This window comes from Sciurus vulgaris, assembly GCF_902686455.1.
Source record: "Sciurus vulgaris genome assembly, chromosome: 15".
Lineage (NCBI taxonomy): Eukaryota > Metazoa > Chordata > Mammalia > Rodentia > Sciuridae > Sciurus > Sciurus vulgaris.
The window spans coordinates 71,129,525-71,157,220 of NC_136476.1; the positions used below are offsets into that span (position 1 = coordinate 71,129,525).

General features: G+C 48.7%; 2 protein-coding genes across 2 annotated transcripts in view; one reads left to right on the top strand and one right to left on the bottom strand.

The window, feature by feature from the left end:
• Nucleotides 1-27,696, top strand: part of TMEM268 (transmembrane protein 268) — a 231,986-nt gene that overhangs the window by 145,707 nt on the left and 58,583 nt on the right. The gene's annotated exons all lie outside the window — the stretch shown is intronic.
• On the bottom strand, nucleotides 1,304-17,975 carry TNFSF15 (TNF superfamily member 15). The gene is made up of 4 exons (XM_079113883.1): nucleotides 17,464-17,975; nucleotides 6,769-6,811; nucleotides 5,673-5,720; nucleotides 1,304-2,012 (listed from the first exon to the last, which is right to left on the bottom strand). Exons 1-4 carry the CDS (start codon nucleotides 17,689-17,691, stop codon nucleotides 1,558-1,560), a joined length of 774 nt encoding a protein of 257 aa, XP_078970009.1. The 5' UTR covers nucleotides 17,692-17,975; the 3' UTR covers nucleotides 1,304-1,557.

Consider the following 27,696-nt stretch of genomic DNA (forward strand, 5'->3'; position numbering starts at 1 on the left):
TGGCAAACTGGAAGTTGCTTGGTATTTAATCATGACTCAACATAGATCAAGCACTACAGCTCAAGCAGTCGCTGTGCTCAGAAGCCACATCGCTTGTCTCTCTGCCTCTAGAGTTGCCTGGCAACCAGCATAAGAGTGAATCAGGGACCCAGTTTGCACTCAGCCCCATCTATGGGCTCTTCCATGATCAGAAGCATTTCCAGCAGAGACTGGTGCTGGAGGTTCTTGGCTGTGTCACACCAAAATTCTCTCAGTCTGCACAGCCCACAGGAAACCAACCCTTTTCACTTTAAGGAGCTCATCTGATCCTGGGAAACAAATTGGTGGGTTCCAGCCTTCCCTACCAGTCAACAGAGGCTGCAGAACAGTGCAGGAGAATCACACCAACGAGGGCACCCACTGAAGGACAGAAGGGACATTCTCAAAGTCCGGCTTCTTCTAGGGGGTGAGGTCGTGACTGGGCCGATGAACTAATCCCATACTTAAGCCCCTTACATTTTAAGGGAACAACACTCAGTTAACTCTCTGCACATAAACTTGCAAATCCAATTTCAGCATGGACCCAGGTTAACTTCTCCGGATTTGATGACTGACATCTTTTTCCTCCCCAGAGAAGAAGTCTGTTGTCTCCTGGCCTTAATCAAGTTTTGTGTGCGATTGGTCTAGTTTACTGGAAACTCTTTTCATGTTTCTTGAGTGACCTGATGAACTGCTTAGCTTCAAAAGATAGTTCCAGAAATAACATTTTCAAATGATATATGTCTTTTGGACGGCTTAAAGTTATTCTTTGGAGTCTCTTGATTGCTATTTGACTGGGAATCATCTAGTGGTATTTGCATAAGTTTTGAAAACTTGTTTTAATCTGTCTTGTTCTTCACCATGCCTAGAACACAATAGGTACCCAAGAAAACTGCTCTGAATACATGCGCTTGCTAAGTTTCCGATATGCAGGTGGAACTCACACGATCAAGAGAATGGTAGCTTTCCCTGTAGACCATACATGGCATGAAGACCAATTCCTTTCTGCACAACATTCATGTGAAATACCAGCTCTCTCTTTCTCTCTTTTTCTTCTTAAGAAAAGGCACAGAAGTTGTGAAAAACCATAAAAGAATTTTCCTCCTCAGGGTATATAGTTTTCTTGGACTTTCTCTGGGTTTTGTCCAAAACTCCTGAACTAACACAAAATTGTGACCTAACTGAACCATAAATGGAGTACTGGTGACAAGCACAGACCAGGAAGTTGTGGAATGTTCTTTAAACCCTGATCTGAGCAGAGAGTCCGTTTGTTTACTGATCAGCGTTTCAGAAACTCGATGCTCCTTCAAGCTACCGTAAGGATTTGTCTGCTCTCTTCTGTTTTTTTTTTTTTTTTTTTTCAATTAGTATTCTCATCAATGTGAACTTTGGGGCCCTAAATCTCATAGCTAAGCCACTGTCCCTGTGGAATGCCCCCTACCCCAATCCCCAAGAAAACCCCTGGCTATAATTATATCCGAGCGGAGCAAATTGGGAAGTAGGAGGCAGGGACCACCAGGCATGAGGCCTGCTTTACCCCTATAGCAAGAAGGCCCCGAAGAAGGTCTTATCTTCTTTTGTGTAATCCACCAAGGAGATGTCACTGACGTTCACCATCAGTTTGTCCCCTTCTTGCAAGGAGAACATGGCCCCGAGGTAGAGGGGCTGGAACCAGTTGCTGCTAATCTCACACACTGACTTGGTCCCCGTTAGGAGCTGGGAGGGCTCTGGGTAGCTGTCCGTTACCTTGGTGATGACCACGATGATGGAGTCTGGCTTCTTCTGCTGTCTCCCCTGGTGGGTGCTGCCGCACTCAGACGTGGTCCCGCGGAACGTGATCTGGGAGTAAACAAAGTAGTCTCCTGACTCTGGGATCACCAGGAATTTATTGGTGTACTTCATCCGGTTCTTGGTGAAGGCCAAGCCCAGTTCATGTTCCCAGTGCAGAGCTGGGAACTGGTTCTTCGGGTGCGATGAGGAAGTTTGTTTCACAACTGCAAAGATAAGAAAGAGGTTTGAATGACTCATGGTGGAACCTGTGGACTTTGCTAAAAAGTCTTCTGTCTTTTTTCAAATAATACAAGAATGGAAATAAACCAATGGTTGCCAAACGCCCTGAGGTGGAAGGAGCGAAGGGTACGTGAGTGGAGGTGGGCGCTTGTTCAGGGAGTGGCCTCTGGTAGGGGGGACCTGGGGAAAATGACTTTGCCTCTCTCAGGCTGAGCTGAGCTTTCTGATCTGACAACTCTGAAGTTTACTAGAGTCCTCTAATCCTGAAAAACGGTGAAGGTTAAGAAATCCCCTCACTCCTTTGTGTTCCAGAAAGTGGCTTACTGCAAAGAGCTGTCTTTCCCAAGCAACTTAGACCAGCCCATGGATGCCACCCTTGTCTACCCGACTGGGCCAGACCCCACCCGAAGTTCCCATTCTCTCCTCAGGAATGATGAACCCAACTGTTTTGTCCTCATGCACCAACTAGAACAAAATGCTTGTTGACCGAACTGGTTAAGCTTTCCTTCTGCCAGGACCCTGGGCTTTGGCCCAGCCTCAGCCTGAGCAGCATCCAGCCTTCTGGAGAGGAGGCTAGCCTGGGGGTAGAATGTTCTCTGCTCCAATCATGCCACCCTTTCATCCCACTTCCCCGAACCTGCTTCTTTCAAGCTCTGTTTACTTTGTTTATAGAGATCAAACCAAAACATTTTTAGCTTAACTCTGAGAACGTCAGCATACCTCACTGTCAGAGGTTCTCCCTAGCAGCACAGTCCCCTCCCGGGCCCAGGACAGCCAGCCCTACCTATCCTCAGTTCCGCATCCGCAGATTCAACCAACTGAGGATGAAGATGGAAACTACTGGAAACAAAACAAAACAGAACGTGGGTCTGTACTGAACATATACAGACTTTTTTCTTTTCATTATTTCCTAACCAATACAGTAAAAAACTACTGACATAGCATTTACATTGTATTAGGTATTACAAATCATCTAGAGTGATTTAAAATACAAGGTAGGATTTGCATGACTTATGTGTAAATATGATACCATCTTACATAAGGGACTTAGTATCTGAGGCTTTAGGGATCTGCAGGGGTCTCAGAACCAATTCCACAGGAATACTGAGTCTAGGTTTATAGTTCCTTCTCTTCCTTTCCTCCCACCTTGAGCAATAATTCTTTTGTGTAATGCCTCTCCTTATGGAATCTGTTGGTTTTTAATTGATAGGTCTTTCAAAAAAAAAAAGAGAGAGAGAGGGATAATACCGTGGAAAGGATTAAAAGAAGAGGCATGTGTAAAACCTCCAGCTATTGGAAAATCTCTAATTTATATTCACTTTTATCAGGATAGAGAGAGAGAGAGAGGTGTTCCCGTCTCTGTATTCCAATGCTGCAGTCCAAAGTCACAGGAATCACAGGCAGTAATTAATAAAGAATTACCTTGCAGGACATGTTGGAAGCAGAGACCCAGAACTTTTTGGAAATGTTTTTCCCACATTGACAGGGCCAAAATATAAGTCAATGTAATTGACTTGTGGAGTGGAAGGGACCTGGGCTTGGGACCACTTGGGCCCAGTTCCAGCTGTGGTTCTGCAATATGCTTGCTCATTCATCAACTCTGCAGGTTCACACTCTTCTCTGAGCCTCAGTCTCCTGTCTGTGAACTGAGGATAAAGCTTTTCAAGAGGGTCATTCTGAAGATTAAGTGAACATAGCAGACATGAACATTTTTTATCACAGTGTCTGGATACAGTAGTACTCAATTTTTCTTTCCTCAAATAAACCAGTATCTTTTATTTTTACAGACCAAAAACAAACAAACAAAAAATTTCCTTTGAGATTGTTTTATATATATATTTATGTTTGCATTAGACCTAAGTATATATTATATAGAACATATTAGGGAATGCTTTTATGATATGTTGGTAACAGGAAACAATGAGTAGAATCAAAAGATTCAAACTACTGATTTCAAATAAGATAATCTGCAATAAAATGAATACTTTTCAGAAGAAATAAAACCATTTTTATTTCCTGTAACTGCTTTTGAAACCCACAGCAATCACCATTATGTACTGAAACTATAGTTTCGGGATAGGTTGTGTTTAAAGGAATCATTTAGCAACTGGCACATCCACAGGGCATCCAGAGATCTGGTCTTAAATTGTGTCTTTCCCATTGTTGAAAGGGCTAGGGTCTCCTTTGCAACCATGACACTTTCCAAATGTGTGTGGACTTCTCTTGTCCCCCCACTACATGGTCCTTGCAATCTCCACATAAAGGAAGCCTCAATTCCTGCTTTGTGGATGACCCGCTAATTTTTAAAAAGAATTCTCAGATGATGCAAAAGTAAAATCTGTAAAGTCTCTAGTTAAGGCAAATTCTATTGGATTGGCATGCAATTGGCTATGTCGACATCAACAGGTAGGAGTTGGGAGAGGAAATGTGTTGTCACGCAAAGTGCAGTTTTGAAAGGCAAGCTTAAGTCTGAATACTTTCATTTCCTGGCCGTCTGGCTTGGGACATGTGACTTTAGTCGCCCAAGCCTTCATTTTTCGTAGTAGATGAATGGCACCATCTACTTCCTGTTTAATAGGACTGATATGCAGATTAAAAGAGATCATGGAAGTCTAATTGCTACTACAGTGCCTGGCGCATATTGGAAGCCCAGCGGGAGATGGCCTCTCTCTCCAGTTTCTGTCTCTTTATTCGTAGGAAGAGGGATGACATCTCCATATGCATCCCCAGCCCGTTCAATCCCTCCCATTCTTACAGAAAAGGTGAAAATGATGGCAACTTGGCATCTCCCTGGTACTAATCCTTACTCAGGACTTGCCACCAACAATCCCCTCTTAGTCACATAGTAATACGGATATCTTGGGCCTCAAGGAGATTCCCCTGCCTGTTGCAAACTTTCATCAGCCAGGAGAGTATACTTGTTTTTTAACTTTCTAGTCTTTCAGTGGGTGTTTAACGCACACTTCTGCCTGGTCTAACTCTGTCCTCTGGAGTCTCAGAGGTCTATGAACTGCAGGGATGCAGGACTGGCCAACTGTTAACATGGGAAGATTCCTCTTCAGGTCCACATCAATGAAAATTCTTTGGAAATACCTTCCTGAATGCAAATGTCCAGTGACAACATCTTGAAGGGGGTGTAGGTGAAATGGAGAGATTGGCAAGTTTGGGGACCTTTCATCTGTGACCAGATCCAGAATTACTTGAAGCTCCAAGTTCTAAGGAAGTCCATTTCTAAATGACTTAGTGTGTGAATTAAAGACAGAGGGACAGGAGAGAAAAGAAGGTTGACAGAATCAGAAAGTGCCCAAGACACCTAGGCCTTTGGACCCTTCATAGGGAGGGAGACATCTGAAAATCCTTGATTTTCAGAGACATCTGTTACCAAGGCCTGTGGTGTCCAGTTTAGAGCTACCAGAGTGAGTTTTGAAAAATATATTGAAAGAAATCTTGGGACTATGGCCACCCCACAGTGGCCTTTCTCTCTTCTTCTTGTCTCTGAATCTCAGCTTCAAAGTCGTTTCCCGAGAGCTTTACTCATTCTCTTCCAGGGGATCTCAGCAAATCACATTGCTTCTATTATCTGAACAAATACTGGTACTTGCTTTATTTTCTTTTTCCCATCACAACTTAGCCAGGACTCTTACCTGTCAGGTGTGCCCTGGGCTTCTCTCTATCAGCTCGGAGAGGTGCATCTGTAACAAAAGGAGAGATGTGCTTGCATAAGTCAAAGGGTGACAGGGCGAGGACCGCACTTTGGAAGTCTCAGGGCACCTGTGATGGGAGAGAACATCAGTCTCCTCCAGCCTGGCCCAGTTTCACTCCTGTGGGCTTTGGATTGGCATGGGCACCTGCAGGAAGTACTTCTGGGGACAGGGGAGATTTAGGAGAGTTTTGAGTGCAAATGTGATTTGGGCAAGTTATCCAGCCTGAAAGTGGCTTTTCTCATCTCTAGGAAGGGCACTGTGACCTCTTCCCTGGATGGAAAGTGCTTAGCATGATTCTTGGCACATGGTCCTTGCTCAGCAAAGTACAACCTGCTGCTCTTTCCTGTGCTACTTTCATGAGAGCTAATTGGCCTTTTTGCCTTCTCCATGGTTCCTTTTATTCTATACAATGAGGTGTCTCAATGGCCCAACAAACATGGAACAGGGTGCAGGTGGAATCTACTCTGTAGCTCTCTGAACTTGGCGGGTCCTTTTCCCTTTCTGGGCCTTCATTTCCCCATTAGTTCTTGAGAAACCCTTAGAATTTCCCTTTGACTCTTAGAGATGATGATATTGAATGAAGGGTGTTCTAACTGCAGTGTTAAAGCTGATGTCATTGATAATGATAAAAAGCAAAAATCCACCATGTACTTCTGACGTGCCAGGTATTGTTCTCAGCCCTTTACAGGAATGAACTAATTTCATCCACACTAACTCTGTCAAGTAGGTACAAAACTGCTTTTTTGAGGTGACTAAATGGGACAGAGACAGGTGAAGTGATTTGACCAGGAGTCATATGCTAGTAAATTCCAGGGCTGGGGTTTAAATTCTGGCCATCAGCTCCACAGACCCTGCACTTGGCCATGGCACCATTGTGTTTTCTTAGGAATGAGGGAGGAGCCCCCCAATTCCTCTAGGTCTGCATCCCTCAGTTTTGCAACTGGGTGATTAAGGATCCATCTCCAAAATGCCTACCTATCACTATTAGAAATGTTTTTGTCTCCCAAGAAAAGACATGAGGGATGAACACACTTACAAAATGGCTGATGCGAAGGTCCAGACTCCTGTTCTTTTTGAATCTGTTGAGAAAGAAGGATATGGTTTAGGCTCCCTGTGGTCCTTGTGACCCCAATACCCACATAGGCACCCAAAGCATGGTATAATTGGGATGCTGCTGCCGGGTCCTCTGCTCTGCTGGACAAGGCGGGAGACTATTTTGGTTGGTGGGAATCTTGCCCCTTAGTGCTCTGCTTTCCTCTCTCGACACCCCCAATGGCTTCTCTTCCACTTGCCTGAATCTCAGCTTCAAAAGTTCTTTCCAAAGAGCTTTTCCTGTTCTATTCCAGGGGATCTCAGCAACTTATCATTGCTTCTATTATTTGAACCAATAAAGGTACTTCCTTTATTTTCTTTCCCCCATCACAACTTAAAAATTGGAACTTGTTTTTAAAAAAGGACTCAGAAAAAGAAATAATGGCCGCGTTCACTTCACGTCATTCTACCCAGCAATCCTTGCTGGTTTACAATACAGACTTTCGTCCTTGCGTTGCTAGTTTGTGAGTCGTTTCAGATACCACGAGGCAGGGGAAGCACCGCCGAGGCAGACAGGCCTGACTGGGGACTTAACAATATGATATTGAGAAAGACTTTTCCTCTCTGAGCTTCCGTGTTCTCACTCGTGAAGTGGAGATGACAATGTTCCTGACCCTAAGCGACTTACAAGGTGGTGGGGAGGGTCAAATCAGAAAATGCAAGAGTCGTGCAAAAGACACGCGTGGGAAACGAAAAGAGCGGCCAGTCACATGGCTAGACTTAAAGCTCAGGCGCAGGTGGAAGCGCTTAGCCAGGAATCGTGTCCCCATCTGGCCTTTTGCAATGTTTTCAAAAAACTCTCCCATACGAGTTTGATGCAGCCCAGTCCTCTGATTTGGTTCTTGTAACACACAGCTCCCACCACTAATGGCTGCTCCTCCCGGGGCCACGCGGACTGGATCTGTGTTCTCTCTTGTAATCTCTGTGTGCACGTGTGTGTTGGGAGGGGACTGCATGTGTGCAGTGCTGAGTGTGTGGATGTCTCTGCGTGGTCCTTTCACCCTCCAGCTGCCCTGCCTCACCTCCACCAGAGGCTCTCTCTCAGGCGAAGTCGGGCTGACTGATCAGCCAACTTCATTGTCCCTCCACCTGCTTCTCATCTGCGTCCCAGTTCTGTTGGTGGCCCCAGTACTGCTCCCCCTGGGTTCCCAGGCCTCAGATTTGCTCCTTTCTTCTCCCACAAACCCAAGATCTGCCATTTCTACCTTGTAGCTCTTGTGTTCAGGCCCCGCTGCAGGCCTCGCCCTGCTGCTCTCCTGGAATCTTCCAGCAGGTCTTCAGGCCTCCAGTCTCTCCCTATTCAGACCAATTTCCTAGCCTGCCTCCAGAGTGCATTTCTAAAGCATGGCTGCATCAAGACAGACCTACTGGTACCATCTTCAGGGGCTCCCCGGGACTTCCAGACACAGTCCTGCCTCATCCTGGCAGTGAGGTTCCTGTTTGCCAGCCTGGCTTTGCACCCACTATTGACTCTCTCTAAGCCCTCTACGCTCCCAGCTGTGAGAGGCAGCCAGGGCGCCGACCCAAGGGCTTTAAAAATGCCGTAGGTGCGTTTATGGAGTGAGTGGTGTCGCGGAGCTGTGCCAAGGCCCTCACAGGTGGTGTCGTCAGCTCACAAGGACACGCCCGTATTGACAGGTGGGTAGGGAGGGTACATAACTTGCTCCATTCTCTACATCTGGGGAGTGGAGGAGTAGGCGATTAACTCGGGGCATGTGATTGCAGAATGCTGAGCCCTAATCCCCTGTACTCCAAGGCTGCTGGACAAGCTCCTCCTCAGGTGAAGGGGAGACAAGTTTCAGCAGCTCCGTGGGGTGACAGCGGGCAAGCCCAAAGTTCAGCAGAGATCTGACCTGGAAGTGGGGAAAGCACCCTGAACCGGATCTTGCAGGTCCTGCAGACATCAGCCGCGTGATAAAAGAGGCTCTGATCATTCCAGAGAAGGTGACACCTTGTGCAAGAGCAAGGAGGCATGACCAAAAAGGGGGACAACTGGAAAACTGTGACTTTGCTCTACCAAATGGATACTTGTGCGCACTGTGTGTGTTGTGAGTACAGAGGTCTTTGCAGAACCTAGGCCCAGGGCTGTGAGCGCTTGTCCACCATCAGTAACACTGCTGGGCTTGAGAAGCAGTCCCCAAATGAGCTTGTTCTCCGACCTGTTCCCTGACCTGCTATTGACAGAGCTGATAATGGACTTGCTCTCCTGGCAAGATGGAGAGCTGCAGATGGGGTTCAACTAGGGAGCTCTTGACTGCCCCTGTGTAAGGATGCGTAAGGAAGCACACCTGCCTTGGTTGGGCTTCATTTTGCTGCATTTAATTTGCTGCTGAGAAATTTTCTTAAATATCCTGCTTATCTTTGGCTAAGTAGATACTCAGTTAAGTTTGGAGCATTTTTTTTTTGACTGAGAATTCCATTATTATTAGTTGTTATTTGAGACACTAACACAATTTCCCAATTGCTCTGTTGTTCTATTACTTGGACATATATTTGACTTTTATGTGTGGAAGGACGTATGAGAATTTTAGAGGCCTACCATGCTGCCAAACTGCTGGAGGCTGTGTCAGCACCTGTGGCCAGGTGTCAAAGGCCACGACAAGAGTCCCCAAGAAGAACATCAGTTGGGATGCTCTCCAGGAGCATCCCAACATCCAGCATCCCAACATCCAGCATCCCAACATCCAGCATTTTATTGCTGCTTCTCTTCACAATGACTCTGTCTATATGGGAGGAAGATCATTGTGACAGGAAACAGCAATGAATGAGAAGAGGTTGGAGAGGAGGAAGTAGTAGCTTATTTGAGGAAAGGTTTAGGAACTGTGCTGTCCCAGTGCTTGCTCTTGACATGGCTTCTGGCAAAATCAGGGCAACAGAATGTATTGCTGTCTTCCAACCCTGGCCCATCTCCACCGCTTCTGGGTCACTCTGGGGCACCAAGACTTAGACAGTGGCTCATGAGGGAGACTGTTCTCTGCAGTACTGGCCTCCAAATTAGAAGAGGCCTGGGACTCACCAGCACAGCTGAAGAATGGGTTTATTACCCAATATGTGTCTGTTCAAGCAACTGGCTGAGAGCCAGGGTTCAATTTTATTCTTTATTTGTGTGTTTATTCTTTTTCTTTCTCTAGTGGAATTTAAGGAGGGATCTGATTTGCCCTCCTGTCTCAGTACTGTGTTCCCAGTGCCCAGCAGCCCCATGGGATCACCCAACTGGCTAAATGCATAGATTCTCAGGCACCAGGGAGAGGCAGAGAAGAGACGGGGAGATGGAGTAAAGTTCAAATTCTAGAACTACAGTCAGATTTTGCAGTTCAAAAATAAAAAAAAAAAGATTTATGTTTAGCAAAATTTCAATTGCCTAGAAGAGGTAGCTGTCACCTCTTAGTGCTCGGGCCTTTAAAAGTTGCAGGCTGTGTATGGAGCACAGTTGTGACTTTAGAAATCTCTCTTGAGGGCTGCAAGGCTTGGCCAGGAGCCAGTCAGCAAGGGCATATGTGTCCACCTGTGGGCAGACACCTTGGTGGGACAGTGGCATGCCTGGGAGCACCGGTGTATGTTAGCCCTGGAAAAACACTGGTGCTGCCCCTGCCCCTGCTTAGTTCCCTGTAGGTTAGGGAACTTCGGCCTCTTTGTATGTTGTCTGGTCCTTCCTGATTTAAACTGACCACGCTCTATAGGCATTTCTGGAATCACTCTAATTCTTCAAAGCGTGGCATGAAGGGGGAGACTTATTTAGCTGGGTGTCCCCCTGGGTGGCAGGTCCTGCACTGGGCACTGACGTGTGATCCTCATCTATGCCTCTATTTCAAAGAGTGGTTGGCACTCCCATTTTAAAGCCTATGCAAGACTTACAAAGGGGGCTTACAGAGGATAAGCCACTGTTCAAGGTCAAACGCGGACAGAGAACCTGGGATCTGAGCACATGCAAACCCTGGCACATATCAGGAGCCCATAAACATTAACTGAGCACAAGAGGTGGAGGAGCCTGAAATGAAACGTCTTTAAGATTTCCTGGCGCTTCCCCAGCAAGCTCCCTGGAGTATATTTTAACTAACGATCCACTTAGCCTTTCCTCCCATACTGTAGTCCTTCCCTCCAGCTATTCAGAAACAGGAAGAGATATTCATTTCTTGCTGTCATGATGCTGCAATTGCAAAGGCATAAATGTTTTATGACCCGCAACCTCCTCCAGCACTTGCAGGAGAAACACATGGACATCTGCCTGTTGGTCTCGTCCCTGTTCATACTTTGATGAGGACGAATTCCACCTGGAAATGTTTTATTCTGAGGTCATTTCATTTCATTCTCCTCCAAGGGCCCCTGCATGGGGCTTTGCATACTCTATCAGAACAGTTCAGAGCAAAGATTCTGGTGTTTGCAGACAAGCAAATCTGGAAATCCCAGCTCTGTTATTTCCTGATACCCTGATCTTGGCATGTCAGCTAATCTCAGTGAACCCTCGTTTTCTCACCAATAAAAGTGACAGTGATTCTTTCCTCCTGGGACTACTGGGATACTCAGAAGGACGCCACATGTAAAGTGGGTATCCCATCACTCACCTCCCTCCTTGGGCTCAGAAAGTCCCTGTGGTTTGTGTTGTTGGCTCTATAACTTGAGTTGTAAGCAGAAGCCCTCCTTATGACCTTTTATGACAAACAGTAGATTTTAGGCCCCTTTAGGCACTCAGGGGGGCTTCCTCTTTCCCCAAAGGTAGACATTCAATAGGATTCCTCTGTCCACAGTTTGCTTCTGGATTTCTGCCCTTTCGGAATGGATAAGCGTTGAGGAAATAGAATTTACAGTCACCCATTTCAAGTCCTCTGTGTGTTGCTCTCCGAGGCTGGGCCTCCTTACAGAGGTCAGGCTGGGAGACGACCTCTTGCTGCCGGGGTCAGCAGGTGAGTGTGTGCCCTGCGAGCGGAGAAGGCAGGAGTCTGCTGAGCTGGCTGGCTGCTCAGTCATGTGCGAGTCCCCTTAACGGGGTGAACAGTGGATCCTGAAATGGCCAGCGACGAGCTGCCGTGGACGCTGGGGACTCCCACCCACAGTTCACTCGCCCTTCCTCCCCGTGCAAGGCCACAGTGCGCCTGGGCTACCTCAGCTTTGCCTGTTCTCTGTCCACAGCCTGACCCTTGCAGAGGGGCTTCTCTTCCAGGTGTGCTGGGGCTTCCTGAGGATACAGCAGGGGCGGCTCCCCAGGGGGATCATGAGTTTGCAATTTACAGAGTTACTTTTATTTCAACTACCCCTTTGCTTCCTCTAGACAACACTGAAAAGGATTCCATTATGGTATTCCTTCCCAAGGAGGAACGGGAGAGCAAAGGGCTCAGCCCAGGTGGAGTCAGGAGGGAAATAACATCTGTTGAGATCTACCCTTTGGCAACAGCTTTCTGGACATCATCCCGAATGCTCACCACAAAGCTGTGAAGAGTGTACATTATCTTCTGAGTCTGAAGGTCTCAGAAGTCTGGTACCTTGCTCGTCCCCTCGTTCTTCTGTCCATTAAGAAAACACTTAACAAGTGCTGTCTGCATGCCATATATACCTGAGTGCTCTCAGGGGAGGGAAGCGAGCTAGCATTTATTGAGCATTTACTATGTGCCAGATTTCTCAGGATTAAATCTGATCACCTCAAGAGGTGAGTACTCTGTGAGCACAGTGGTCAGGAGGAAAATATACGGTGAGTTTAAATTCCAATGTCCCACTCTTGAACTTTTTGACTTTGGGCACATTGCTTAACTTCTCTAAGCCTCGGTTTCATCATCTCTGAAATGGAGATAACAATAGTACTTATTGTGTAATTTCAAGGATTAACTGAGGTGCTTATGCAGTAATAATAGCAAATATATATATTGTGTGTGTATATGCCAGATAACACACCAGACACTTCATAGGCACTATCTCATTTACTCTTCTTAAAACCCTAAATATGAAAAAGTTGTGTATGGTGCCTGGTGCAGAGGAAGTTACTAAGAAGTCACAGCTGTGTTGTATTGAGCCATGGCTTCCCGGTCTGAAGCCTGAGCTGGCGTCACAGTGGGACCTTGTTGGTCTTGGGGGAGACCAGAGGATCACAAGAGCATGGCAAGCGGGAGCCTTGTATGGATTTTCAGAAGGGGATGGAAGTAAGATTGGAGGGAACCAGGGAGGACACGGGGGGCATGTGCAGATCATTCTAGATGGGATTCTAGATGATTCTGGATGGTGGAGAGATGGGCAGTGGCACAGCCCTGGGCAGACAGGCTTCCTACAGCATCCCTGAAGATTCGCTGCAAAGGACCAAGTGGCCATTCTTTGCTGGGCTTGGGGCTAAGCAGCCTTGATGTACGCAGGTGTGCTAGGAACGTAGACTCTGTGTGCCAGAACCATGCCCAGGGAAGATGGAGGCCTGGCCTCGGGGCACCAGTAGGCCAGAGCAGGGCAGTGGAAGCTAACAGAGGCCCCAGAGAAGGGCTGGACTGAGGCCAAAGTGCAGCGGGATGGATGACAGATTGGTCCGGGGCGGGTGTGGCACTCAGGCAGGACTGGGCTGGGGCGGGAGCCTGGAGACAGCTCGTGAGTATCAGGGACCCAGACGAGCCTCACAGCATCCAAACCTGCTCTCTGGGTGGTGAGGTCAAATTCCAGAGCAGGTGGGGAAGTTGTCCTCAGTGATGTAATTCCCCAGCTGGGGAAGTTCCCCAGTCACAATGATGACCCCACCATTTACTAATCCCTCCTCCCTGCCAGACACCACCATGCTTCATTTCTAATTGTCCCAATTCATACATTAAAAAAAAAAAAAAAGGCTGTGGCCTAGGTAGCTAAGAAGGGACTAAGAAGGGACTAGACCAGAATTCAGGCTGTCAATCTTTTGATTGACAATCTTCCCAAGATGCAAATTTGCCTAGTATGCTCCAGAAGCTTAAAGGTCCTAAAACATTTCACCACCCCAATCTTTCCTCGTATGGGTGACACAAACAGCTACTACAAAGCAATATAGATTTATCCATGTCCCTCTCCTGCCGTGGCCCAGACACCTGGTTCCCCATATGCTAACAGGTACCGATCTCTGAGCTCTTCCTGAGACATTCTCTGCCTTCAAGAACACATTTGCATGTGTGAATTCTTTCATCAAATGAAGTGTCCCCTGATGTGCCCACTGTGGTGCACTTTACTCTTCACTTGGACATGAGGGCTCGGATCTGCCTGCCTACTTGGAGGGTGATTTCCTCCCGGCTTTGGGATCTCTTGGCAGATTGCCTGTGATGTGCATCACATCCTGGTTTAATGCTTATTCTCTAATACAGGTATTTTCTTTCCCTGCTACCTTTGGGGAGAAGATTTCTGGGTTGGGAGATTTTGCTTTTAATTCAGTTCTCATACCACGAGCATGCCAGTCTACCTCTCTGATCCTTACTTCGGCTTTGGAAAGACAGGGGCAACTCCAACTGCTCCTGGGCCAGCAGTGCTGGGTGGGTGATTCTGGAGGTGGCTTGATTTGGCATGTGGAGCCCATGCTGGGGGCTGGCACGGGGGGTGGTGGAGGTTGCAGCGGCTTTCCCTCCTTCCTGGAGTTGCGGACATCACTCTCCCTATGCCTGGTGGCTGCCTCTGGGCCAGTGTGAAACCTGCTGCCTGATATAACCAACATCGAGGGCAGATGGGTTGGCTTCAAATCGCGGCTCTGCCACTGACTAGAGGCACAGCCTTCAGCAAATCTCTCCATCCCTCTAGGCCTCCGTTTCCCTAGCTGCAAAACAAAAGGCTTTGGGCTGGAAACCTTCAAAGGCCCAAAGTGGCCCCAGTGGCATGTGGGGTTCTGTGTGCAATGGGGTCCTGGGCCTGGACTTCAGGCACAGTCTTCCAGCTGCAGGTACCTCTCCGTTTCTCCAGGAAGCCTTCCCTGCTCCACCCTAAGTCTGTGACTGGGCTAGGAGGGCATCTGGAATTTCACGGGATCTCCACACTGAAATAGTTGGTCCTTATTTGTCTGATGCATCAACTTGAAGCTCCTGAGGCCCAAGAGCATTGTCAGGTCGCTGTCTGGTGCCTGGCATAGAGCGACAATCACATCACAGTAGCCACGTGCCTGCAGCTCTGAACAAGAGCTGCTCCTCGCATGCATCACTGAGATGGGCAGGGGGTTGAGAGCAATACCCATTTTTGTAAATAAAGGAAACAGGCTGACAGAAAGGAAGCCATGTGCCTGTTGTCACATGGCCAGAAGTGGTGCAGCCGGGTTTCAAGCCCAGGTGTCTAAGAGCCTTCCTTTGACCTGGTTTCCCTTCTTGCTTTCCACCTTCATCCACCTCCCCGCCTGGCTGTTTTCTATTAGTCCCTGCAGATCTGCTCTCTGCCCCTGTTCTTGTCCTGTGCCTGCTGAGGCTGGCCTCTGGGCCTGGCTGCTCCCTGGCTTCTTGGAGTCTTGGCTGAGTCTGGTCAGTGGGATCAGAGGCTTGACAGGAGAGTCTCAGCATTCCCTGCTCCCGTTCACCTGCTCCCTGCTGCTTGGATATGCTTGTCCTGCTCTAAAGGTCCCCAGGAAGACCCCCTCCTGGCTTTACTTCTCCCTGGGTCCCTTCAAAATACTGCACCCACGCCCATGGGAAGGGGTGGTAGGTTGGTGGCTGCCTGCTGCTGCCAACCCCTGCTCTCTCTTGGATGCTTCCAGTCCTTTTGGTGTCCTTCAGCTCGTGCATCCCACCCCACAGGCTCTTCTTTAAACTCCCTCCAAACTCTCCTTTAAATGCTCTTCTCCTTTAAATTCTCTTCTCTGACTGGCCAGCTGCTGCTTTTCAGGACTTGGATTGCTACATGTGCCCCAGCCTCACCCCCATTTCCCTGGCTCTTCTGACGCACTAGGTTCCCAAGCCTGGCCAAGTGACAGCCCCCAAATATCCCCTCGTGTCCCTTCTCCAGGGAGACTGGTTTTCCTATGACAAAGTGGATAGTCTCAGCCTTGTTCCTTGTCCAGTACCTGTGCAGGGCAGGCGAGGGACAGGCTTGGTGCCTTTCTTCACGGAGCCTCCTGTCTCCTGGCAGCTCCGGTCCCCAGCTTGCTTCCCTAGACTGTGGCATCCACTCAGTGGTCTTCTAGATGGACAAAGCCTCTGGTTTTTGCTGACATGAGGGATCACAAACATAGACACGGGGGTGGGGTTCCACCATGCTGTGAGGTTCGCTCTGGAACCCAGGAGAGTGCACGTGGCTGGAGATCACTTGGTGCCTCATCCTAGGACAACTGTCTGCTGGCGGGAGAGAGCCCTGGTGCGCACAGTGGGTGCTGTGGTTTGGCTTCTCACAGGGACCAGCGTGGTGAGCCAGCCTGGCCGCCTGTGCCCTGCCGCTCTCTCCTCCCAGCAGCGTTTCCGGGTTGTCTGCTGGCTTCCACATTTTACTGGCCTGGAAGGTGACCAAGAAAGCTGCTGGCTGAATAACAGCCTGTTTGTTGACCTGCCGGGTGGCGAGCGTTACATATTAGCCATGGCTTGTAGCTGGCTGGGATTGCTGAGAGAGCAGGTTTGCCATTAAACCAATTATTTTCTCCTTTAGAAGTTAATACTTTGGACTGTAGTTAAGTCAGCCATCCTGGATTGTGCAGGAGCATATTTTAAAACTGATATTTCTTTGATAACATTCCTTAGGCTTTCAGGTACTTTTCTGATGTTTCCAGTTCAGACTGCCAAGCATTCTCCTTGACACCTGTACCCTTGCCCTGTCTCCCCAAAAGTCCTAGAATCTATGTTCATTTTTAAGAAGCTTCTCCAAAGCCCCCAGCAAGATCTCAGAGACAGATGAAGCAGGAGTTTTTTTTTGTTGTTGGCCATTAAAAAAAAAAAATCAATCTTTCTAAACTCAAGAAAAGGAGTTGGCTAAATAAATTATAGTACACACATATACCAAAACATTATGGTTATCCACATTATCATGCTGCTGTGAACTTATCATCATATAAATAAAATCATTATGTACTAGGAAACTCCGAATAATCCCATTTTATTCAAAATAATATGAATTATATACCTCAAACTGTTAACAGTTGTCATCTCTAAGAGTTTATGCATAATGATCATTTTCCTTATTTCCCTATCTGTTGTTTCTAATTTTTTTTTTTTTTTTTTTTTTTTTGGCAAGGACTGTATGTTAGTAATGTGGTTTAAAAATTTTTTTAAAATTTAATTTTTTTCATTTTTGGTACCTGGGATTGAACCCAGGGGAGTTTAACCACTGAGCCACATCCTCAGCCCTTTGATGTAATTTGTTTAGAGACAGGTCTCACTGTCTTGCGGCTGGTTTTGAACTCACCACCCTCCTGCTTCAGCCTCCAGAGCCGCTGGGATTATAGGCATGTGTCACTGCGACTGGCTTTTTTTTTTTAAGAAAAGGAATCCTTCCAAATTATCAGTGTGCTATGATTATAATCACCTACACACCTGGAGCTTGAAGTTATTCCCATATAAATATAAGAAGTATCCATTTGTTCCCTGGAAATGTTGAGAAGAGAAAGCAGGATGAACTTTCCTCTCTGCAGTTCTGTATTTCCTTTGCATGTGGAAGAAGAAACCCGGGATGCACCCGGGAGGGAGCTCGGGTTGCAAAGGGGCCCTGCGGGGAGAGGGTCCCCTGACCCCCAGGCCAGAGCGGGGCTGCTTACCGGGACTTGTGTGCAGTCTTCCCCTTGGGTTCGGAGCTGGCCGACCAGCAGGTAGGCGGCGAGTCCGGCCAGGATGGGGACGGACAGCAGGCAGCAGGTGAGAGCACAGCGCGTGCTGTCCCTCCTGGCGGCCAGCCGGGCTCTGGCTTTGGGCCTGCCGCCGCCATCCTGGTGGAGCCTTTCCACGCTGGCTGTCTCCCCGAAGCCCAGTTCCAGATCCTCTGCCATGCTCCCGCGGTCCTGGAGGCGTCTCTCCGTCCGCCTGGGCCAGGACCCCCATTAAATAGAAGCGCGGCTCTCACGGCGGCTGAATTCGCGGCTCTGCTTCTCCTCCCCTTTCCTGCCCCCTCCCCCTGAATCGCAGTCGCCCGCCCTGCCCTGCCAGGGAATGCACCGCCCACGACAGAAACCAAGTCTGCTTTAAGAAAGAAAAAAAAAAAAAAAAAAAAAAGAAGAAGAAGAAGAAATCTTTCCCAAGTATATTTATATGCAGTCCGCTCATGTGCTCCTTCCTTAGTTTACAGAGGAAGTTAGGAAAGTCCCTGGAGGGGGAGGAAAGCAATCCAAGTCAGTGGGTGTGGCAAATTAAAATGTACCTGCGCTGCAGCCCCGCCAGCCTGCCGGCCTGGAGCGGCTTCTGGAAGTGAAAGTGAGGGCAGGGGAGGGGTTGGCCTGCAGGCGGGAATGGGCATCGCTTGTGCATGGCCCTTCCCTTCGCCAGGGCGGCCAAGCCCTCTGTCCCTGTGAGCCTGGTGGCCACTCACTCCCATTGAGCCGACGGGAATGTTGAGGCTCTGGAGGGCCAAGGCCTTCCTGGGGTGAAGACAGCAGCAGGGCTAGGAAGATGACCCTGTTCTTACCAGGCATGCTTCAGGGTTCTGGCTTCTACCACACAAGTACCCATAGAAGCAAAGGCTATTTCCAGCCTGTGTTGACCTCAGTTTAAGCCAAGGGTGTGAGGTCGGAGTTAGAGGCGGCTGTTGGCGGGGGAGGTCACTGATGAATCCAGGGCTGAGGGACCACAGGGACACGCCTGGCCCAGGGTGGCGGTGTCTGGGGCTGCAGCATAGTAAAGAGTAACACTGGTTTAGAGTGTGCTTTGTGCAGGTCACTGCTCTGAGCTGAACCTATCAGTGAAGTCACTGGATCCTGAGGGTGATTCAGTCCGGAGACTGCCTTTTGAGGTCCTGTTCCCTCTTGGAAGCATGGAGAGTGAGCGCTGCATCAGGGCTGGCTCCGGCTCCTGGCCCTCACCACGCTGCACGTGTTCCTGCCGGGGTGGACTCGCCGGCAAGGGTGTGGCAGCCTTTCTGGAGAAAGGGGTGTGTTGGAACTAAGCCTTGGAGCTCAGGGAAAGGCCATCTGAGAGGAGAATAGAGACCCTGCGAAGAGGTGGATAGCAGAAATCAGGAGGCTCAAGGAGTGGCCTGTGGCACGCAGAGGCCAGTTTGACCACAGCCTCCATTCAGTCTCTGCTTCTGCTTGTATCATGGCCCAAACCTTCCAGGCCCCTGGAAAGGCCTTTCCTGGACCAGCCCCTGCTCACCATCGCCCCTCTCCAGGGTCCAGCCTCATGTCTTCCTCCTTTTCCAATCCACAGTCCTCAGATCCACTATGGACTAGCTGGGCTTTGCACATGGTGTTCCCTCTGTTGTGGAAGCTTCCAGAATGTCTCTTCATATCTCTGTGCTGCCCTTTCCTTAGCTGCGTAGAAAACCATCCTGCATCTCCCTCCTTTATCGGAGTGAGATGCTCATCTTCTGGGCTCTTCCGGTTTCCCTGTCTTCCCCTGTCGTTGGACACTTCAGACTCGCCTGGGTCTGACTATTTTCTGTCACCCCCATTAGAGCATCACCTATGGAAGGGCAGGTCACACACCTTCCCCATGGCTATTGCTCCTGACCTGGTAAGTGTCACATGATAGACTCATAACTATAGTCATTGAAATAAGCCTCTAATATTCAAAGATGCTTATTTCAAAGAATTCCAGCAAAGAATGCTTTTCATGTCCCTTACTTGCACATGCTTGGTTTAACAAATGTATTAAGAACCTGTTCTTTGAGACTAGCCTAAATCTTTGCTATTGCAATGTAACATTTCTTTTCTCCTCCTCCTCCTCCTTCTTCTCCTTTTCCCTCTCTTTCTTCCTCCTTTTTCATCCTCCTCCTCCTTCTCCTCCTCCTCCTTCTCTTTCTTCCTCCTTTTTCCATCCTCCTCCTCCTCCTGCTCCTCCTCCTTCTGCTCCTCCTCCTCTTTCTCCTCCTCCTTCTTCATTTATTTATTTTTCTTTTTGGTTCTGGGGATTACTCCCAGGGCCTGGCACATGCCAGGCAAGTGCTCTAAAACTGAGCCACATCCCCAGTCTTAACATTCCTCTTGATGACTGAGTTCTATTCTGTGCCCTAGATGTACCAGAGTTTGGTTAACCATTTGTGCATTGAAGGACATGTGGGCTACTTTCAGTTTGGGGTTATTATGAATATAAAGCTGTTAAAAATATTCATGAACAGGTTTTTGTGCCAATCTGTTTTGATTTCTCTGGTATAAATGCCCAAGAATGACATTGCTGGCTCATAGGGTAAACACACATCTAACTGTGCAGGCAGGGGCCACGCTCTGTCCAGAGGGTTGTACCATTTTACTTTCCCCAACAACCTGTGAAAGAGCTAATATCCCTTCTCCGGCCCTGGGTGTTACCATTAGTTTTTATGTTAGCCATTCTGTTTGTGTGTACTAATATCTCGCTGTGGTTTCAATTCACGTTTTTGTGATAGCTAATAATGTTGAACTTGTCATCTGAGTATTCTCTGGTGAGATAGACATCTATCTTGCTTGCCACAGTACTTCTTCTGTCTTGATTCTCAGTGGATTCAAAGGCAAAAGGTGAACAGCTTACAGAAATGACGAGGTATTGCACTTGACTGCCTGCTAGGTGCAAGACAGTGTTCCAGCTAGTGGGGACAAAGCAGTGGAAAGAATCGACAGAGTTCTCAGTGTCCATAAAGCTCACACAGTGGTCCCTCTGACACCCAGGGAATGTGTTGGAAGACACCCAGCGAGTGCCTAAAACCGCAGCTAATGCTGAACCCTATAAAGATAACTCCTCTACTTATGACGAGGCTTGTGCTGAGGTGACATCCTGATAAACCCTTCGTAAGTCGAAACCTCACCTAGGTTTAACAGCTCACCCAACATCACTGCTTAGCAACACGATGCACTGCACAGTACCTGTCGTTCACCCCACAAGCAAGTGGCTGAGGGGCACTGTGGCTCTCTGCAGCTGCCCAGCATTGTTAGAGAGGACCACACTGCATGATGCTAGCCCAGGAAAAGGCTGAAGTTCAAAGTACAATTTTTATAAAATGTGTATTGGTTCACACCATCATCCAAATATTGTAAGTCAGGCCATTGTAAATTAGGAATCATCTGTAAATACTAGGTTTTTCCTATTCCTGCAAATTTATGACCAAGATGAACTTGTAAATTAGGCAGTATGAGACAGAATAATTATAATAATATATTGTAATGAAATTGCCAGCATCACTACTCTTGTGCTTTGGGGACATTCTTAAGTAAAATAACTGTTTCTGGAATGTAAATACTGGGATGCCCGACAATTTATCTGATTACCAACTAAGTGTCTAACAGGTGGGTATCATATACACCATGGAAACATTGGAGAAAAGGATGAATCATGTCCTGGGTGGGATAACAGGACAGCATAAGGTTTCATCACATCAGAATGGTGCACAAGACTTACAAATCCTTTACTCTGAGATTTTCTGTTAAATAAATTTGGACCATGGTTGTCTGAAACAGTGAAAGCAAAACTGTGGCTCAGCAGGGACTAATATTCTTGTAGATGTGCAGCAAATAATATAAACTAATTGATAACTTCTTAGATGGGCTTAAATGGTTTAGAAAAAATAAGAATAGAAAAAGGAGATAAGGAATTTTCTTAATTGCAATTTAAAATAGGGTGGTTAGGAGACATCGAAGTGGTGACCTGAACGAGGTGGGCGTCTGACCTTGAAGCCACGGGCCGCGTGGAGCAGTGGGTGAGCCAGGGGAGTGACGAGCTGTCCCCAGCCAGCTATGCCATCGACGTAGACCAAACACGTCTGTGTCTTTCCACAGTGTCAGAGTTTATTGAATAACAATAACTTCACATAGCTTCCATCAGTGGCAGTTCACTGAACACCTCTGGGCACCTGGTAGTCGTAAGCCAGGCAAACACAGGTTCTTTTATTCCAGTCTTAATTTCTAGTATCTGTCACACTCAAGTCACACATCGCACTTCACATAATTATACTACAGGTTACGGAAAGGCTCAGGAAGGCCTGAGGCAGCCCCAGGGGCTCAGGAGGCTGAACTGAGAGCCAAGGCAGAGTCACTGGAGGTGGTCAGATAAGACTGCAGACCTGGCGAGGCAGCTGAAGAACTTGTTCAAGGCACGGAGCTGCCAAAGCGCAGGGGCTTATTCTAGGTCAGCTGTTTCTGAGTGTCAGCTTGAGAGGTCAGTGTGCAGTGGGCCATGTGTGGTCATGATGGACAGGAGCAACATCACTCTGCTAGAACCCAAGGACAGAGGTTTGGAGGTTTGTTGCCTGGGTGACTTTCCTGGGCAAGGTTTGTGACGAATGACCAGGTAATGGGGGTCAGGGTGCCACTGTGTCCAGCCTCCTCCTTTCATGACCCTCTAGTGAGGAGGTCGCTGCATTCCGTGGTGTGGTGTGCTCAATAAGCTTGTGGGCCTGGTTTTTCCTACATGAAGTTGGTACCCCCATGCATCCTTGTGCTTCCGATTAATTCAATAAGTTTATAGGTGGTCATTTTTATCCAGGTGATTAATGTATTTATCAGTTTGTGCCTTATGGTTTCGCCAGGCAGATGGTGGTTGTTTACTTGTACAGTCAAGGTGTAGAGCCATTTCACCACAGCAGTAAACTCAAAATGGAGTAGCTTATGACAAACTGCTACTTTACAGAGTGAGTCACTCAGGCTTAGGCACAGCCTGAAAACTCTGCTCTATACATCCAGGGGTGCCTCCCAGCAGGGCACAACCTGCTCTCCACACGAGGCCTCAGTGGGAACAGAGGAGGCTGATCACGCAGGGCCTCTTGGGCCTGGGGAGGACCTGGTTTCTCCCTTGGGGAGCTGGGGCGGAGAAAGTTGGGGCAGTGCCAGGCAGAGGGGTGACACGTTTGGATTTCACATTAGAAAGATCACCCTGCCTGCTGTATTGAGAGCATCTGCAAGGTAGAAGGGAGGACCAGGGAGACCAGCTGGGAGACCATGGCCTCGCCCCAGAGAGGGCTGACAGTGGCTTGCATGAATTGGTGGCAGTGAGGGTCATAAGAAACAGCGTATGCAGGATATATTTTGAGGTAGAGCAGGTGTACTTTCTTATTGAGCGGGATGTGGGGTGAGAGAGAAAGAAAAAAGCCTGAGGTCAGTGATCTTGGTTTGAGTCCTGGAAGGAGAGAGACTCCTTTGGTGCTGTTGGGAAGACAGGGAGGAAGCCGAGGCGCTCAGGTGGAGAGGAGGGATAGGTCAGGGGACTTTCAGATAAGCCTGTGGAGGCAACCCCAACGTGGGTGGATGGAGAGTCTGGGCGCCTCGAGGAGGCTTGGGTGGAACTATTAATCTGAGGGGCAGGCTGGGTGCAGCACCTATCACTAGTACATGCTCAAAGTGGAGTCTCCTCCTCTGTGATTGCAGGTCTTCAAGTTCAAGTCTAAAATTGCCAGGGCTGGTCTGAGAAATCCGTGCAGCTGAGCCACAGGAGATGACTGATAGCTGACCATTTTGGACCTACGGTAGTCGCACTTTCCCGTGGCGTGTCTGGGTGGTACACGGATCAGCTTGTGTTACATAACGCTCTCAGTGGGTCTGAGTCGCACCCAACAACCAAGCACAGCACCAGCTCCGAAGCCCCAGGTCCTCATGCCAATGTGACAGATGAAGAGTGTCAAGAACACAGCCCTTCCGGGCCGGCTTCTGCTGCCCAAGGAGTTAGTTATAAAAGCTTTCAGTTTTCCGAGCTTTTCAGGTTTTAGATTATGGACTTGTGTATTATTCTTGTTATTCTAATCACTGCTGTTGTCATTCCCTGGGTGGCACCTAGGGTGCTGAGCTAGGCCAATGAGTGGAAGTTACTGAGAGGCACATTTCAGCTTAATTTTAAGATAGGAGCAGTTCAGTGTTCTTCAGATATAAGTCATGCTACTCCCAAGGTGGAGTTTCAAGGGCAGGGACACGACCTGAACAACCACTTAGTGGTAAAAGAAGTTCGATTATTGGAGAGGCGATTGGAGTTGATCTCTTGTAGCTCTTGACCTCACCGAGACAGGGTGACTAAATCGTTGTTACCTTTCATGACTTGTTCTCTCCATCTGTGAAATGGGACCAGGGAGTTGAACTTTGTGATTGCTGAGGGTACTTCTGCATTATGTTCTCAGGGCTTCTGTGTCTTCTCTTTCCCCTCTGGTTGTTCCCCTCACGCGTCTCTCACATCCTTGCTTACAACCTTATTTGCAGAGGAACACTTTTCCCAGACATCCTAGCAAGTTCCCCAGGATATACAATGAGGGATTAACCTGGGCAGCTGGGAGGGGTCACCAAGTCTTTTCCCCATTGCTTCCTGAATTGGGAAGAAAGGTCATTTTCCAGAAACTTCTTCTTCGTATCCACGCATGTTTCCACTTGTGCAACACTCACAGCCTTTCAGCAAGGTGCTAATCCAGGGCACAGCTCCACCTTCATGGCTTGCAGGGCCTCCTCCTGCAGGTTCTCTGGGGAAATGAGCTGTTTGATAAAATAGAGTTTTTCAGTGGTTGACTCAGTCCTCTAAACGATGGCAGAATTGAATGCAGTCATTCTGTGAAAACCTTTCTAAAGCTTAGTTTAAGTTTCCAACAGTTTAAAGTAATGTCTGCAGGGTCTGGGGATGCAGCAAGCGGTGGGGCACTTGCCCAGCATGCCAGAGGCCCTGGATTCATCCCCAGTACTGAAAAGAAAACACACACACACACACACACACACACACACACACTTGTAAAATTAGCATATTTTGACTTTAGAAAACAAAAACACAAGCACACACAGACATAGACACACGCAAAGGAAGTGACAGACCCCGCAGGTCCTCTGAAACCATCAAACCCCATCGAGCAAGAACGAGCCCCGGATATCAGGCTTCTAGAAGAATCCCTTTCCCCTGCTCTCTAAGCTCTCTCCTCCTCTGCCCGTGGCTTCTGTCTCCTGCTGTCCTTTCCACTGATCATGTGCTCAGGTGGCGAGAGCCAAGCCCTCCTCTCCGAGGCATGGCAGAACGCCCACCACGTTCACCAGGGGAGACGTGCGAGGCAGCAGAAACCTGGAGGAAGATCCCAAAGACTGTACAGAGCAGGGCTTGCATCAGATTAAAATTCACACACACACAAATGCACGTACAAGTAGTTAAAAAGGAGAGCAAGGAGGAGCTCAGGACTCAGGATGGAATTGCAGCGGACACGTCAGCCTCACATGGTGCATAGGATGCCCCTCAGGCCCTGGCCTTCATTTGATGCATGGGTTATTAAGTACTCATTATAACCAATTAACTAAATAGACTAAACAGAACACTGTTCAAGCAGGAGGGCTCTTAAGGACAGTGTGACATGATTCAAGGATTATGAAGATTCCAATGTTGTGTGTCTGAGACCCCTAAATAGAAATGAGCCAGTGATAGCTGTGTGTGGTCCTAATAGACTTTCCAATGAACGGTGTGGATTTTGCAGGAGGAGGGCGGTCTATTGGGCTTCATGGAGAAGTTTTTAACTTTTCATCTTAGTTCTTGACTCTGATCCAGGCTGAACCTGGTCACACTGTTGAAGCTAACAAGCAGCCCCTGGAAAGGGCCTGGAGCTAGATTCTGAGTTTGTTGAGTGTGTGTTTCCCATTGGAATATAGGTGGAGATCTGTCCCTAGATGAGTGACGAGGTCTGGCTGGAAGAAGAGTTCCCGGTGCCGAAGGATGGGCGTAGGCTCAGGAGCGGGAGGACAGGCAGCCCGGGGTGGAGAGAGGAGCCAGGTGGTGATAGTGTCTGCAGGTTCTGAACAAGCAAGGTGCACCCTGAGGAGCCGTGGCCAAGTAACAAGGCAGTTCCATTGGACCCCTACTCCTTGCTCTGACCTGCATCTGCGGGTGTGGACGTTTTCTCATTCCAGGCTCAACTGTTCAGTCTCTACTAGGAACTGGAGAGACAGATACAATCCAGATCTGAGGCTGGAGATAGCTATTTTTCTGTCCATGAATGTGGCCCCATTTCTTAGCCAGACAGTGCTGCTCTTGGGGCCATGTGGAACGGAGGCCTCTTGCATTGAGCAGAGGGCTAGGCCATAGAATGCAATGACAGTGGCCCCCTGGGCAAAGCTAGAGTCTCCACTTTGGGAAGGTCCAGCCCACCTGGGTGATAGCAGTCTCATCATGTAGCATGGTCACTTTTATTTGGAAAGTCCTCCCGCCCACTAGCCTGTGAGCATCTTAAAAGCAGAGGACCCGGTCTTTCTCATGGTCAAGTCTCCAAGTTCAGGATACAGGATAGATGCTAGAGAAATGTTGGGGAATTACTATGCATCACACCTTGTGGTTGGGGCCCCATGAGTTGCACTTTGAAGTGGGGATAGGTTATCACTGTTTGGGAGGAACTGGGGGGCCTCAGAGAGGAGGGGGTGATTTGGCTTGGATTCAAAAGTAGATTTAAGGGATGGAGATGGGGGTGCACGGGGGGGGGGAGGTGGGCGGGGTTGGTCTTCAGAGTAAGTAGCAATGAAGCCGCAGGCCTGCTGACCCATCTGAGCAGGCTGCGAATGCTCAGTATTGCCATTCCTGTGGCCGTCAGCCGCAAGTCAGCCCAGGAATGGGGTTGAGGCCTGGGGTTGGGGTGTGGCCAAGGTAGGAGAGAAGCAAATGTTTCCACCTCATTGCCTGCATTCCTGTTCTGTATCAGGATCTTTCTCGATTCTTACGCGGCCTTGGCAGGTAGGCGCTATGACTCCAAACGCGAAGAGCAGGAAACATCTAAAAACAAGTGATGTCACTTGCTCAGAATTTCCCTCAAACCAAGTGGCAGAGCTGAATCCAGGGCCTCTGGAGGGTGTGACCAGTGAGGTTCAGGCTGAGGGCCAAGATGTGAGGTGGGAGTCCCCAGGTATGTGGAGGGAATGTAAGGACCAGCATGGGTGGTGGCTCCTTAGGGGTAGGGCAGGTAAGTGCCCTGTTAGGGTATCCGTGTTCTGGAATGTTCTATCTGGAGCCTGTAAACTCTGGCCTTCATGCCCAAGAAAGTTTGTATGTCCACGCCCTTGCGGCGGTCTTTCCAGGGACGGTTTCTGGAACTGGACACAGAGCTCAGGCTCCACGGGAGGAAAAGTGCTGCCCTAGAACCGGGCCAAAGACAAGAGTTTTGGAACCAAGAGGGGAGAGGCCACGCGCAGGCTTCGGCCGCTGGAGATGAGTAGCGTGTGGTTAGGGAGGGGCCGCCTGTTGGATGAACAGGAAGCGATTAAAAAAGGGGAAAGACAAAAAGAATCAGAAACTGAAGATGTGGTCGAACAAGTGAACGTGCTCCGTGCCGGCTCTGGTGACAGATTTTAATCCCAAACCGTCGGCACCGTGGTCTGTGGAGGGGCTGAGGTGTGTGAGGCGTGGGGACAGGGGAGGTCAGAGGAGCCGAGATGCCCTGAGTCGGAGGGACAGACTGAGGCAGGGGCAGAAACACACGAAACCTGAAGAAATGCAGATATGAGGTCCCAGACACAGAGGTGATAAGCCAGCGGCCCAGGGTCGGGGACAGAACCAGAGAGACAGGGACAGAGAGAAAGAGGGAAAGGGGGACAGTGGCACAGTGGCACAAACCTCCAGTGCAGTAGTCGTGTTTGGTGGAGAAAACACAGGGACTTGCTGATGTACTCACAGCTTAGCTGAGGTCCAGGAGAGCCCTGTCCCTTCATTCAGGTTGCCGTAGCCAACACCTGTACTTCAATTCAGAAACAGCAGAGATGTATTGCTTCTTGTTCTGGAACTGGGAAGTCCACGACCCAGGCACCAGCAGATTCGGTGTCTGGTGAGGACCTACGTGCAGTGTCAAAGATGGAACCCTCTTGCTGCATCTTGCCCCTGGTGGAAGGGGCAGGTCAGCTCCCTCTAGGCCACTAAGCCCTTCCACGGAGCAGAGGTCAGGTGACTTC

Coding starts and splice junctions, on each gene's coding strand:
- TNFSF15 (XM_079113883.1), bottom strand. CDS start 17,691: ATGGCAGAGGATCTGGAACTGGGCTTCGGGGAGACAGCCAGCGTGGAA. Junction 6,812..17,463: donor AAGACTGCACACAAGTCCCG/GTAAGCAGCCCC, acceptor CTTTCTCAACAG/ATTCAAAAAGAACAGGAGTC. Junction 5,721..6,768: donor ACCTTCGCATCAGCCATTTT/GTAAGTGTGTTC, acceptor CTTTTGTTACAG/ATGCACCTCTCCGAGCTGAT.